This window comes from Drosophila willistoni (genome assembly GCF_018902025.1).
Source record: "Drosophila willistoni isolate 14030-0811.24 chromosome XL unlocalized genomic scaffold, UCI_dwil_1.1 Seg141, whole genome shotgun sequence".
NCBI lineage: Eukaryota > Metazoa > Arthropoda > Insecta > Diptera > Drosophilidae > Drosophila > Drosophila willistoni.
The window spans coordinates 1,822,238-1,837,615 of record NW_025814052.1 but is presented as its reverse complement, the minus strand read 5'-3'; the positions used below and the strand labels follow the sequence as shown (position 1 = coordinate 1,837,615).

The window sequence follows — 15,378 nt, the reverse complement described above, 5'->3', positions numbered from 1 at the left end:
ACATACACACACACACACAAAACAGAGACAAATCCATATTTTTACACTCAGACTGACCTACGCATGCATACATACAGACAGATATATGTATGGACATTCATTTGTACATATGTACATATGTATGTATACACACATGTAGAACATGGCATGTCGATTTAATTTTGCCACAAAACTAAGCCACATAACATTTTTGGTTACACTTCTTATCATCATCAGCATCATCATCGTCATCATCATCATCATGTTGATCATGATTCTCTAATTCTACTTTAACTTTTTCTGTCTGCTCAGAGGCGGTGAATGAATTGTTTTGCGTTTAATTGTAAACACTTGAAAATTTTCTTTTATATTTCTTTCATTGCAAATAAAGATAAATAATAAACTGTTTTTGCAGTCAACTAACAATTGAAGGATATCATCGAGGAAAATAAATTCGCATACTTAGCAGGTAAATTTTGTTATCTTAAAACAGTTATCATTCATTTGGTTTCTTTTTCTTGCTTTTCATTTAAAGGTTGTCAACATTTTTAAATTCTGATCCCCTTTTTCTGGCGATTGCTGCCACTGGATGGCTGGGTTTTTGATGCTGCTACTTTTAGTCATAGTCCCAAGAACTTGAAAGCAAAACAAACTTGTTTTAATCCAATGAAAACAAGCAGCTCAGCTGCGATTGATAAGGGCGACTGGTTACTAACTAGACAACTGTTGTGCCTTAGCCCAGTCTTTACAACCTCCTTTTTGATGACTAGTGTTGCTTTGCCTTGACATTTGGATTGCTATTGGTGGTAAGATTCACTGTGTGTGTGTGTGTTTATGTTGGTTTGTGTGCCATAATCTCCTGGACTTTGGCTATGCATCCAAATGTCTACTTATTGTAAAAGATTGTGGCATTGTTCAGCAGCATTGCAATTTAGAGTTCAATTTTATGCATTATTCCCCCCATACGACACTTGCGGTTGATATAGACTTCAATTGCTGGCATTACTAGAATTTCACAGTATGAAATGGAAACAGCATACTAATTTATGAAACATTCTCCGACAATACTTGTAATTTGTGGAATCAAAATCTCAATAATCGTAATTACAAATTGCACTGGCCACTCGAATACACACAGACACAACACACACACACAACAAACTCAACCCTCTGTTACTCGTAGCAAAGTGTGGCGTCCGCATTAAATCCCCCACGAAATCCTTTTTAATTCCTTTGCTGCCTTTGATTTTTGCAATATCAATTAGCGTAAAACGCTCGGCACGAGCTTTTTACCCCGTTGCCCTCTCGTTTCGCTTCGGATTCCCGTCCAAACCATGGCAAACACAATAAAAATTGCCAAAGTGACGGGACTGCAGAGGTTCGGGGGGGCCTAGTTGTAGGGTTCCACAAGGATTTACAGCTGCTGATTATTTCATTAGGCGAAAGTAAGTAAATTTAAGCGGCAAGCGCACAAAATTTATGTTAATTTTTTCACTCTAGGCCATTTTGTTGGCAAACAAATGGAATGTGAATGAAAAGTATGCGAATGAGTGGGTGAATAGGTGTTTGGGTTGAGTGTGTTGGCCTTTTTAGGGTGGAGACAATATAGCAGAGGTTCAAAAGTAACTAAGCTGCGAAATACGTAAATAAAGATAAACACTGACAAACTAATAATTTGTTCTTAGGTTAACATAAACGTAGTTAGGTAGGGTAAAATGGGATTTATATCCCTTAAGAAGAGTATTGGCATTTGTATGAATTTTCCATGATTAATTAAGAAAAACAATAAATAAAAATGTCTTATTCCTTTCTTTAGCTTAGAAGACTCATAAAAAAAAAAAACCCGTTTAACGAGCACATGAAACCTATAAACACAGTTCCAAAGATCAACAAATAATCGAAATTATTTCCATTGGTTGTCAAGGCAATTTGTTTATAATTATAAATATTTCCATAAAAACGCATGTCCCATGGGATAAATCTCGTTCGTTTTATTTTCATTAATTAATACTGATAAACGAGAGCAAAGACAAAAAAAAACAAAATACAATAAGCGACACAAAAACAGTCGCCAAGCATGGAATGGACCGAATGCAGATAACGATATCGATTATGTCCAAGCAGGTGCCGTCGCTCAACCATTCGATCAACTCTTTGGGAATAATGACGCAGACATTGAACGAGAGAGAAAGAGAGAGAGAGAGAGGGAGATGGCACAGCGTGGCACTAGGCAAAAGGCAAAGTGCGGCTAAGCGATCACGACCAAACAGCAACATCTGGCTTAAGCCTATGATGCTCTGCTGCTCTAATGATGCCGTCGTCATTGGAACTCACTCAAAATCAGCATACATGGGACTTCATTAGGTCGGTTTTGAGTTCGGTCTAATTATTCCCAAAGGAGTAATGGGGAACTCATCATCATCATCAACATCATCAACATCACATACGATCTGTTTTGCTGTTGGGTCAGTTGGATATATAAATATTTGGACAATTGTCACAAATGTGATCATTTACAATTATGGATTTCTTTGCAACGGGCGCATTTCAGCAGCTCTATAGTGAATTGGCTGAAGATAATAACTTGGATTTTTGCTATGGGAATGTGGATATGTGTAATTTCGATACAACAGTGCCCAGTTCCATTGAATACTATGACATCATCAATCTGGATAGCAATGACAACAACAATAATAACAATAATAACAATTACAATCAATACAACAATGAGAATCTCACACAGGAAGAGTATGGATTATATTATGATTTTGATTTTGATCGAGATCTTAATGGATATAGCAGAGCATCAATGTCAACATCAACATCAGCTTCATTTGCCTCATCAACGTCAGTCTCATCGTTATCGCCACCTGACCTTAGCGATTGGGAGCAACGTTTGTTGGATAACTTTATCGAAATACCAGAACTAATTGAATTCCTACCTGAACGTACTCCCTTATGCACGGATATGTGTGATGACTTTCTGCAGGAGAGCAATAATAATCTACGTTTGGCCGCACCGACTGTCACCTTACAAACTGTCACAGAGTCTGCGGCTGCCGTCGCACCATTGCCATCGCCAGCCACCAATCAACAACCACCAGCTACATCAACACCAACATCCAGCACAACCTGTACAGAGTCAATTGGGATGCAACTAAGCCTGAATGCCGCAGGCGAACGTGGCTATCTCTGCACATTTGGCAATTGTGAAAAACTGTATGCCAAGCCAGCGCATCTCAAGGCCCATCTAAGGCGACATTTGGGTGAGAAGCCCTACGCCTGCAATTGGCCCGATTGCCATTGGCGTTTCTCTCGCTCCGATGAACTGGCACGCCATCGTCGCTCCCACTCGGGCGTTAAGCCATACAAATGTGATTACTGTGCTAAATGCTTTGCCCGCTCCGATCATTTAACCAAGCATCGCAAAGTCCATGAGCGACGTCTTTTGGCCGCCAGTCGATCTGGTAAAATGTTACCCGACGATGTCTATGCCGTCCGGCCGGGACGCAAGCGAAAGAATCAAATTTGATTAGTGAAACGTGATACTGGATATTAGAATATTAAGAAAATAGAGATAGTTTTTTTTAGTCCCAAGTGTTATTTGTCTTAAAACTAGTTCTCTAACATAAGCAATAAAGGCAAACAAAAGTGAAGAATGAGTGCAAAAATCTGTTAACAAAATGACATATGAAGCTAGTGACTATTTTTTTTTTTTTTTTTTGTTTTTATTATTCGAGAGACTTTTTAGCAGTGACTTCTATTCATCTGGACCTGTTCATTGGTGTGCATCATTTGCATCAATTCGTTGAATGAATGAAAAAATTAATAATAATAAAAAAATGAAAAATATCATGAATTAGTCTCAGCTGTGGTTTTACTTTTTTTTTTCCGTTTATCCCACTGTCGGTTGGTCTTGGTGGTTCTGACAGCTTGGGTAATTAAGTTCTTTATATTTCTTTTTATATCGTAAACTTGCTTGGTGCATGATGTGCCTACACACATACATCGAAAGGTGTACATACACACATACATAGGTATGTATGTACATATGTATGAATATGGCCACTACCTACCGACATTCAACTGTATCTTTTATGCTCTGTCATATTGCATACTTTATGGCTTTCAACGCGAGTGCTTTTTGTACATTTGAAGGGAAATTTACAGCGCAACTTGCTTATTGTATAATGGCATTTACTTTATGCAAACTCTGTAGGAGCTGCTGAAGGAGCAGCTTTACCTCCTTTTGGGTCCTCTTCTTGGCTAGGACCCCAATGCCATTTACTCTATCTCCCTCTCAGTCTCTTCCATCCCATATACACAGCTTCTCGACTCCTTCGTCTTTGTCGTTCCACAACAATAATTGCCCTGCCCATAACGCAAATGGCCCTTCTCTCTGATTCCCCTTTCCCATCCATAGTCAACCTCAAAGCGTTGTCTCACTTACTCATTAGGGTGAACTTGGCAAAAACTGCAAACAGAGATTGGTAGCACTCTGGTCTGAATTTTGAAAAATAACTACTGAACTACTACTATTAAAGATTTTGATTTCTTTCAATGGATTTTCATACATTGAGTACTTGAATTTTAAAGAGAAATACTGATTTTCTATCGGTATATTCGATTTATGTGTAAATTTGTCTAGTCTTTAATATATCTAACTCTTCTTTTTTTTTGTGTATGAACCACTGTAAGACAACGAAGCGTCGCGACGTCGACGTCAAAGACAACATTGGCGACGATGCTTCTGCTGCTTATTCGAAAGTAATTAGCATAAAAATAAATACCACTCATTAAGTCATGTTGTTTTTATCTATTTACTATTTGATATTGCCATCGTTGTCCTTGCAATCGTTATGCGTTCCTTTTCATGTTTAAAATGCAAATCTTTTTCAGCATTTTTTTACAAGATTTAATAGCGATTTACGACCTCACAAATGCTTCACGTTATTTCATCATTCACACATACATACATACATAGATACAACATATATTGATGGCAATTAAGTAATGTGAAATCTGCAAATGAAATAACGAAATATTTTAATGCAGAAATAATCGTTAATAAAAGTTTGTTCAATGCTGCAGTTAAATGATTTCGGATCATAAAATTATAAAATACTGATATGCAAAAAATTTTACGAATTCCAACCTTAATTGGATTAAACATCTGTTGCATTCATAAGCCTCTTTCAAATCATTAGCATTTTCTGATATCATTTTCAGAGCAGAAAATTCTTTCCTTTATAGACTTGTGAATTTAATTCTCCGATTATTGTATGAATATATAATATCTAGCGCAGTTGAAAAATAAGCCAATTATTTCGGCAAGATTCGACTATAAACTCGATAAGAGATGAAATGAAAGGAAATTAAATTAAACATTTGGCTATATCCGAGAAAGTTTAAGCCAAAAAAATCCAATTTAAGGTCAAATAATTAATGTCTGAAATTTTTTGCCGCCACTGTAAGTTTGTAATTGAGTTGATTAATGGAGTATATGTCCATTAAGGACAAAGTTTTTTGATGATCCATCCTAAAATGATAGAGAAAAACTTCCATCTATCTCAAATTTGTTCAATGCTTAAAAAAAAGAAGATCTACAAGTAGGAGTATAGTAAATTAATCTGAGAGATGTTCTAAACATTCTGATAATTAAACGGAAAGTTCTATATCTTATTTGTAATGTCAATCACGGAATAATTTTTGTTTTTTTTTGTGGGTGAACTAAAGATTTTACAAATATAATTTTGGAAATTTTCAATTTCGTTATAATGTTTTTTCACGTTCAGCTCAAAATTTACTTATATATTTCGTAATGTCAATCGCAGAAGTTTTGGATGTGAATAGCTTTTTAACAACACATATATAAATTTTAAATTATATTTTTAAAAGGAGAGTATGCGTTGAAGATTCATTTATAATTAAATATACCTTCATTCCAAGGAGAATAAGACTATAATTAGTACAAATAAACGCGTACGAATATATAAAATATACATATATAACAATAAGGATTTTCAGTAAAATCTTTGAATGCTCATAGAGTTGAAAGATCCTCGATGACATTTGCAATTGGAGTTCTTTAATTAGAGAAGTGAACTTACTTATATTCTTTCTGTTTTTTAGTTTTGTTGGCCTGCATACATAGAAGTTATACATAATACATACTTATGCATACATACGGTATATACTTATTTGGAATGGTAATGGTATCATCCGTAGATGTGAGTGTGCGAGTGTGTGTCTGTGTGTGTGTGTGTAGAAAGACAATGCGCGACGTAGCAAGAGAATTCAATTAAATGTTCATCAAAAACTACACATAGATATCTATAGAAGGATGGCACAAATGGAATGAGGCTAGAGCTGGGACTGTGGCTGATGATGATGATGATGACGATGGCAATTCCTGTAACTGTAGCTGTGACTCCTATACCAATCTCCTTCTATTCTTCGTCTCTGTGTCTCTCTGACTTTGTCGCTTTCGCTGTTGCTGTCTCTGACTCTGAATCTGACTGTGAGACTGACTTTGGGGCCTGTAATCAGCGGAAGATGCGAGAGGTAAGCGGAGGCATCCAACGACGTCGACGACGTCGACTAGCACAAAAGTTATAAAATACCAGATAGATAGTAATTGCAGCATCCCATACCACCCGCCATTGAATCCCCCTTACTGCTTGTCCTTCCTACTAACTATATATCCCCTTTACCTCTCCCTATCTCTTTCTCTCTCTCTCTCTCTTTATGTGTGTGGGTGAAAATAAGCAGGAAACTGGAAATTACAAATGATACGGAAATAATGCGATATCATGAATCATTTTTACGAGAATCGAGACTTTGATTCTCATGGGCAAATGATGTTAGAAAGGAATTCGCTTGGTGGAAAAGAAAGAAAGAGAGAGAGTAGGTGGAAAGAGTGAGACAGCGAGTAATGTAGAATAAAGTAAAGGGGCTACTTCATTTTTTTCGCCTTTTTTTTTTTTTTGTTATATGTTGCATGTGCAACACTCTCAGTGTTCGATTTCCACCAGTTCGAACTGTACTTTACAGTTTGTGTCAACAAATTTGCATTGAAGGCGACCAACTGGCGGCGACCGCACAAATAATGTCAATAGCATTTCTAGTCATCAATAAGAGCAAAAAAAAGAAATGAAATGGAAATGGAAATAAAAGTAGACGCAGGACATTGCCATCAGATTTTTACTTAAGTCACATTCAGACCCTTCCCATCATACAGAATTTCATTCTTCACTTTCATGTGCGCATTTCGAAGTAAATAGTTGGTACATTTTTACTTCTTGCTTCAATTGCTTCTTGCTTCATTAAAGTGAACAGAATATAGAATAAATTAGTGATTTAAAACCATTTGGCATTTAACTAGTCTACACTAGTCGGCATAAGTATTTTGACAAAAACCGTATTCGATTGATAAACATAAGTATTTTAACAAAAAAGGTAAAAAATCCGTTTGGAGTGAGTTCATGTGAAAAAAGAGGCAAAGGAATCTAATCTAATTTTATCACGAAAGCAAAAGGATGCAGTTTTAATGTTTTTAAAATGAAAACTATTTGAGTCCTTACTGTTTTTTGTATGTTTTTGTCATTTCAACACTATTCAATTAAAAACACTAATTTCGATTACCAAACAAATGAAAGTAAATCAATATGTATTGAGATATTCTTAACTGAAATTGAATAAAAATTGACAGAGACATGAATAGAGAGTTTCCAAATTTTTCACAAGAAGTAAGAAAATATTATGTGCATATTATATTTCTGATTTTTTTTGATTCAATTCAAATCAAAAATATTTGCTCTATACTTGAATAATTCTTATGATTTTACAATTTAACTAAGTTTAATGAAATGTTTGATCAAGTAATAAAATATAGTAAATATCATTCAATTTGAATATACTAAGTCTAGAAATTGCATGTTTTATAACCGGAAATGAAAATTTCTCATTCGAAAACCACAATAATAATTGAATTTAACCCTTAAAAGCATTTCATAATAGATGAAGATTTAATGGAAAATATCTTCGTAGATGAAAAGAAAACTTAAATAACTTCCTATTCAAAGCGTACTTGAACAATATTCAAGATATTGAACAAGAAGACTAAAAAGATTACATATATTAGATCTTCCAAATAGGATTTAACTTTTGTTTTATATATGTACATATACATAAATATAAATATATATACCTATAAATATAATACACATGTATAAATACTTAAGTAGATTTAATTACTCGTCTGTACAACTTAGAGTTTATATATAATAGTTGACTCAGTGGAGCCGACTATTCCTGTTATGTTTTTATGTATCTCCAAATTTACTGATTGTCCAAGGACAGATTGTAAATAAAAAGAATTGGTAAAAAAAAAAAAAAAAAAAAAAAAAAAAAAAAAACTTCCTATTCAAAGCGTACTTGAACAATATTCAAGATATTAAAAACTATAATTAAAATTACAATTAATTAACTACGATCAATGCATTTTATTTAATTCCTTGAAATGTTAAAATTGGCGAGTCATCTTACCTGTTTGATTTGTAAATTAGGCAACAATCTGCAAGTAAATAAAAAAGAAACAGATACAAATTACATCGGTAAAGAATTGATAATCAAAATTGTAAACTACGGGATACTCCTGAATTCCTTTTCTCTTTCTCTCTTTCTCACTCTCAATGGGTAAATCGCTTTTCCATTTAATGAAGGGTTAAAGATGTCAAACTATTGTGGCAAGAAGGTCTCTCTGATAGGGCTACCTACATAAGACTTCATCACGAGTAAAGTGACATTGGATGCCTTTGTTAGCACCCTCACACACACACACATACAGTTATAGAGAAACCCATGCCATGTCAAAGTATACACTTTACCAAGTTTCAAAATGCTAATGAACTTAAGTAATGAGTCACAGACTCCGTTTCCATCCATATATACAAATATATATATGTATGTATGTATATTCTACAATTCAGGTGAGAAAATTGAGAAGAGGTTGTGTGATGGTTCTGGCGACTTGAGGCCACGTTTAACAATTTGCAGCCTTAATGTGGCACACTGACTGTGGCTGTGGCAGTGGCCATGGCAATGGCAGGAAAAGTGTTAAAGTCCATGTGGCCCATAAGTTGCCAACGAAATGGTCGACGTTGTTATGTATGGTCGGTGTACGTGCCGGGCAATCCTTTCAACAGTAAGAAGCAGAGCGAGCAGTGGTAGCCAGGGACGGTTGCCAGAAGCTTAATTATGATGCCGACCCTGGCTATTAAAACAACTTACTGGCAATATCTAATGTGGGTAAAGCGGTAAGGACATGGGCAGGGCAACAAAAAAAAGAAACCCATACTATTTCGCTCTCTCTCTCTCTCTCTCTCCCCCCGACATTTCTGTCTGTATATATCACATTCCGTTTGTGGGATTCTGGCAATTCGACGATATCGACGAAAAGTTGCAGCTCATTTTTGGAATGTGTGTAGGCTGGTGGCTGCTGCTGCTGCTGCTGCTGGACGAAAACGACTTTAAAGTGTAATTTCTGTGGTTACATTTGCCAAACATAAATCTAATGGATATTAATACAAGTTAAGGTCGCTACCACCCATCTGCCCACCTACGGTTCAGCCCCACTTTTGCTACCTAAATCCACCGTTTTGGGCTTTACGTACGTGTTCTCGTATATTTTACGTGCCAACTTGGTTATATGGTGGGGGAGTGGGTTTTTTTTTCATGTTGGTATGTGTGTGTGTGTGAGTCGGGAAAGGGAAACTGGTGCTCGGTTCTGGCAACGTCCTAGCGATTTCCGGCATTTGTGAGGCCCATTGCTGGTTTATTATAATTCAACACGAACGTGTGTGTGTGCGAGTGTGTGTGTGTGTGTGTGTGCGAGGATGGGTTCTACTCCTGGTCTACATTAAGTTGCTAGCAACATCAAAATATTTCAATTTTGCAGTTCGCTTTTGCGGCGGTTTTTTGGCCCCATCCATTCCCTTTTACCCTTCAACCGAGCAACCAAACTGCCATAAAAGAGCCATATCCGGTTTGTGTATGAGATTTTATGCGCTTTATGCATATATATGTAGCTGAGAACTGGGCCTCATTTAAATTAGATCAAAAGGTACAGCCAGCTATAGTCGGTAATTTTTTTTTTTTTCTATTTTTTTTTTTTTTTTTGAAAATTGATTACTTTTGCGGTTGAAGGTCAAAAGTTAACTTACATTCTATATATATGTATACGTAAGAGTTTTTGTGTGTGTGTGTGTGTGTGTGTGTGTATATAGGAAGTTTCTCTCTCTTAATTGCGTCACTCGTTTTGAGAACTTTGATTAAAAACTTGGCACGTCACTTTGCAATGAAGCCGCTAATCAACAGAGAGAGTGACAGAGAAAGATACATAGGAAAAGAAATCCAGAATCGAAATACATACATACATATGTACATAAAGAAAGAGACAAAGTGAAAGTTTGTTTCAATCAATGCGGTTTCTACAACAACAACAACAACAACAGCAACTACAACTACAGTCCCGAGGAAGAGCAGAAAAGTTGTAAACGAGCACATAAATAACTTGAGTTTGGCTCTGGGGCGTTTGGTAGAAGGCCGCCAAAACGTCATTGGAATATCAATTTTAAAACCCGCAAACACAAGAGACATACAAACATAAGTATAGATAAAGATACAAAAAGATAGAGGAAGAGAGAGAGAGAGAGAGAGAGCGAGAAAGTGAGAGATGGCCAAAAAGGGAAGGATTGGCAAGGGGGAACAAAATGAAGTACAGTGAAACCTCGATATAACGAATCTGAGGGGGATCGCAAAATTATTCGTTATATCTATTGATTCGCTATAGGTACTGAAATGTAAAACCTTAGTCCTTTCAAGGGACTTAACAAAAAATTCGTTATATTGGGTTTTTCGTTATAACGAAGTTCGTTATATCGAGGTTTCACTGTATTTTGCCATCTGCCCGGATACAGATTTAAATACAGATGGTAGAAATGCCGATACAAATGCGCTGAGAAAGAGATGGAATGGAATGAAATGGAATATATGTATGCATCATCGGCGAGGGCTAATCGAAAAAGTAGTAAAATTATACTATGTGACAATACACACACAAAAAAACTCAATATAAAGTAGCTAAATAAATGCAAAGTATGAAATAGTTAAATAAACTTGCTTTTTATTATAATATTCTTTAAAAGAGCTCTTGAATATTGCCCTTCACCACAGGGCAAACAATTAGCGCTTAGCTTTAAGCTTTATTTATGAATAGATTAGATTTTTGATCTTAATTGTTAGCCAATTTTATTAAACAGAAATATGTACACACATAAGTAGATAAACAAATTTTGATATATCGTTAATTCGTGTATGGTAAGCATTATTAAGCAACTAACTAAAGATATTATCCTATCATATATTCTAAGTTAATATAATAAAGTAAATTTCAAAGTTTTCTAACAACTTTACAGGAAACCCTTGCACATAGAGGTCTATGACAATAATTTGACGTTGAGCCGAAGTCAAAACTGAAATTGAAATGCAAGCTGAAAAGGCCAAGGCAATGGAGAACGAGAACAAGGATTAAGCTAAATCTACATTCTGCATAGGAGTATGTACATACAGACATACATACATATGTATGTGTACATATGTATATGTGTATTATGTATTGAATATATGTATGTATGTATGTATGTGTGTGGTCCTCAACGTCCTCACCAGAGCCAAGAATATTAGTGACGGAACGATAGGTGTGTTTGCATAGAGCCCTCAAGCCAGAAATTTAAGACAATTCTAAACATTATTAAATTAAATCCTTAAATGTTTGGTTTTTTTATTTAAGGAATTAGCATCTTAAAGGATTTTACAAGCATGCCTAATATGTACATATCTCAATTTATATATTGAATTTATTTTCTCAATTTTCTATTTTTTCTGTCCGGCCGTAGTTCAATTATAACCACTGAAATTGAAACATATTACGCTTCAGTATTTTGTTTCTTCTCTTTTCACAAGATTCAGAAATCTTTGAATACAACACAAATCTTTTTCATGAAATCATAGAATTAGGATCAACGACCTTTAAAATACCCTTATCCAGTTCCTTGAACTTAAATCGATGAACAATCGATTTCGTTAATCAATATTTTAATCGATATATGCATTTTGTAAAATGTGAATGAAGTTTTGAAATGTTTTGTAAAATGAAAAAGTTTTCTTAATATTGAAAAAATATTTGTATTTGTGAATATAGCTTAAATGTCGATCAAGTTGAATTAAATGTATATCTATCAGTAGCCTCATTTCCCAATTCGAATATACCCGCTTTCTTTTTGCTTTGTATAAAGTAGTTGAACGAAAAGAAAGATGAAAAAAAACAATCAAATAACAACAGAAAGACGCAACAGAAAGAGAGGAAATACCGAAAAATGCCGATAAACGGAAATACAAAACAAGAAACGTGCACAAATCTAATTTTCAAACAACACGCGCACGGAAAAAAAATGCAGAAAAAAAACACACAAAAACTAAACTAAAAAAAAAAAAAAGAAACAAAAATACACGAGACAAGACGGGAAGATGAGAGAATAACCAGAAAAAAAAAAATACAAAACAAGGAAGAAAAGATTACGAAAAATACGAAATGAGAGAAGACGAAGGACACGGACTAGCAACAACATAACAAAAGGACAGACAACAACGGCGTAAAAATTGAAATGAAGATAGACGCGACAGCAGGAGCGACAACAACAACAACAACAAGAACAAAATGAAACTTTTCAATATCCGCATCCGCTCATGAATAATAATTTATAATGGCTGCCCCGCGTCATAAAGCCAACGACAACATTGCCTTCGACTTTCGAAGGCGCTGCCCAAGCGCCTGGATGGCGATTGATGTGCCAATGCCACAGCTGAGGACGACCCCACCCAAAAAAAAAAAATAAAAAATAAAAAAAGAAACAAGAAACTTGAGCAAATAAAAACACGGAAAACCAATCCCACCTGGCTGAGACAATTCGACTAAGTGATATGCTGTGCTTCTATAAACTTATAGAAACATTTCTGTTACAAAAGGTTGGCAAAACCAAAAATATAACGATACATTATGATCGACCAAGCAGATCATCTATAAGCGATCGACAAAAGCTAGCCTTTTTTATAGAATCACAATATGCCCTATATATATTTGGTGTTTTGGCATAGAGGGTATTGCCTATGAAATGAGAAAGGAAAAATTGTGAGAAAATACTTGTTTGACTCCAGCAAGGCTAAACAACATGTATGAGGATGAGGCGAGAGAGCTAAGGCAAGATACGGCGACCAGTGAAATACTGTGGGGCAAGGGGTGAAGCGAGGGGAAAGTGTTTATCTCAGCTGTGTCCTGTAAGTCCTTTGATGAGTCTTGTCACCTGCTACTGTCGGTGCTGCTGCTGCTATTTTTTCTCCTTTCAAAGAGGAGTAAAAGTTTTGCCTGTGGTTTTTAGTTAAGCTTATGAATATGTCATGAACTGTAGTACTCAAATGCGAGTATTTATGGTAGCAACTGTACTTTAACTTTACCTGCGGTTCATAGTTTTAATTTAAATGAAAGCATCCCAACTTTTTTTTCCCTCCCTCCATGCAAATATTTCACTCCACTGACACCAACAAAAAGAACAAATTGGAATTTCCCCGTGTGGATTTGATTTTTTCATTCTTTCTGTTTTTTTTTTTTTGCTTCTTCCTGCGAACCTTAATGATATTCATTCAGATTGGTCGCATCCCTCTGACATTGCCAATTTCCACAGATTTTCACACAAATGATAATGATAAAACTTTGACGTTTGGAAAAGCCAAATCAGAGTTGCTACCAAACTCAACTCTGCCCCTCCACCCACCCCGCCGGTTCGCCCATTAACCGCACATCAAATTCTTATTAGCGCCATTGCTGAAGCTCAATTTCAATTGATTTGCAAAAGGACGAAGAATAAGCAGGAATGAGGAGGATGAGTAGAAAAAAGAAACTTTTCCAATCAGCCCATACAATCCTTCTCCCAATATTCCTTCATTTCCCTGATTTTACTGTTGCTTGGGAGACGTTTCGTTTCGTTTGGTTTTTTTTGCCGCTTCTTGTTGTCGTCGTCGCTAAAAACCCAATTAAACGCGCCATTAAATTATTTTGCAATTTGCATATATTTCGTATTTCGACTCAATAAAATTTCACACCTGAGTGCCCATTTCCCTTTACCAATCACCCATCCACCCACTCACTCACACTCACACTCATACACACACACACACACACACACACACACACACAAACACCTGCATATCCGCCACCGTTTTCTCTTGATGCCGACAAGCAGCCAACCCAAACACCATTCAAGTTTCGCCTTTTCATTTTCATTTCTTTTCTCTCCTTTTTTTTCCATTGGTTTTGTTGGCATTTATTTTATTTTTATTTTCCAATTTGTTGTTGATTCTGTTCTTAAACTTTTTTTTTTTTTTTTTTTTGCCCTGTATGCCGTTTTTATTTTTCCATTCGAGTTTTGTTTTCTTATATTTCAAGATAAATGATTGAGGGTTAGCAAGGACTATTCAAGCAACTTCTCTCTTCCATCGTCCTCAAAAGAAACAAAATATCAAAATCTATAAAATTTTTAACGCAGTAAAACAACAGTTTCAATGATTTATATAGGCTGTTGTGTTCAATCTAATCGAGTTTCGTTTCTAGTATAGGTTAAGGAAAACTGAAATCTATGAACTGCTATGAGAGATGGCAGCTAAAGTCAAGTTTATGAAACTCTTTAGGGCTGAGATGCGATAATAAACTAATGATTCTTTCATATCTGTGACTCTATTGACTAAAGTTGAATATTTACACTGTTTAAGTATAGATTTATCTACTTTAGTTAACGTAATTATCAACTGAAGACAAATCACATTCCATTGCTAAGAAATTTAGGCCTGTTCTCGTTTTCGTTTCCAAATAATTTTTAAATGATTTCCTGCCAAATAAGTCCGTTTAAAATTATTTACCTTTGAGTCAATGAAATGAAAAGTAATCGGAAAGTTTCTTACAATTTCTATTAATTTTTTTTCTATTAATCTGTAATATATTTAAAACAATTCCAAGTATTTGTTGATAATATTGTGTCAATCATTAATTTACAAGAATTCTTCTTAGCAGGCAATTGAAAGTGTTATGACAGCAGTCGAAATAATTAATATTGACCTACTCTCGTTTTCGTAAGATTTTAATCGAAATACTTGGGCCACTTTTTATAGTTGACAGTAAAGGATAAATAAATTTTATGTAAAATAAAAATAAAAGAAGCTCATTTGCCAGGACTATAATCAAATTCACAAATGAATTTTTTTTAAGTTCCATTTAGGTTCTACGAATAG

The 15,378-nt window shown here is 35.2% G+C and overlaps 1 protein-coding gene across 1 annotated transcript; it reads left to right on the top strand.

Moving 5' to 3' along the window:
• Window positions 1–2,500: 2,500 nt before the first annotated feature.
• Window positions 2,501–3,636, top strand: LOC6648523 (Krueppel-like factor 7). The gene has a single exon (XM_002071087.4). The coding sequence runs from the start codon at window positions 2,501–2,503 to the stop codon at window positions 3,509–3,511; it is 1,011 nt and encodes a 336-aa protein (XP_002071123.4). The 3' UTR covers window positions 3,512–3,636.
• The last annotated feature ends 11,742 nt before the right edge of the window (window positions 3,637–15,378 follow it).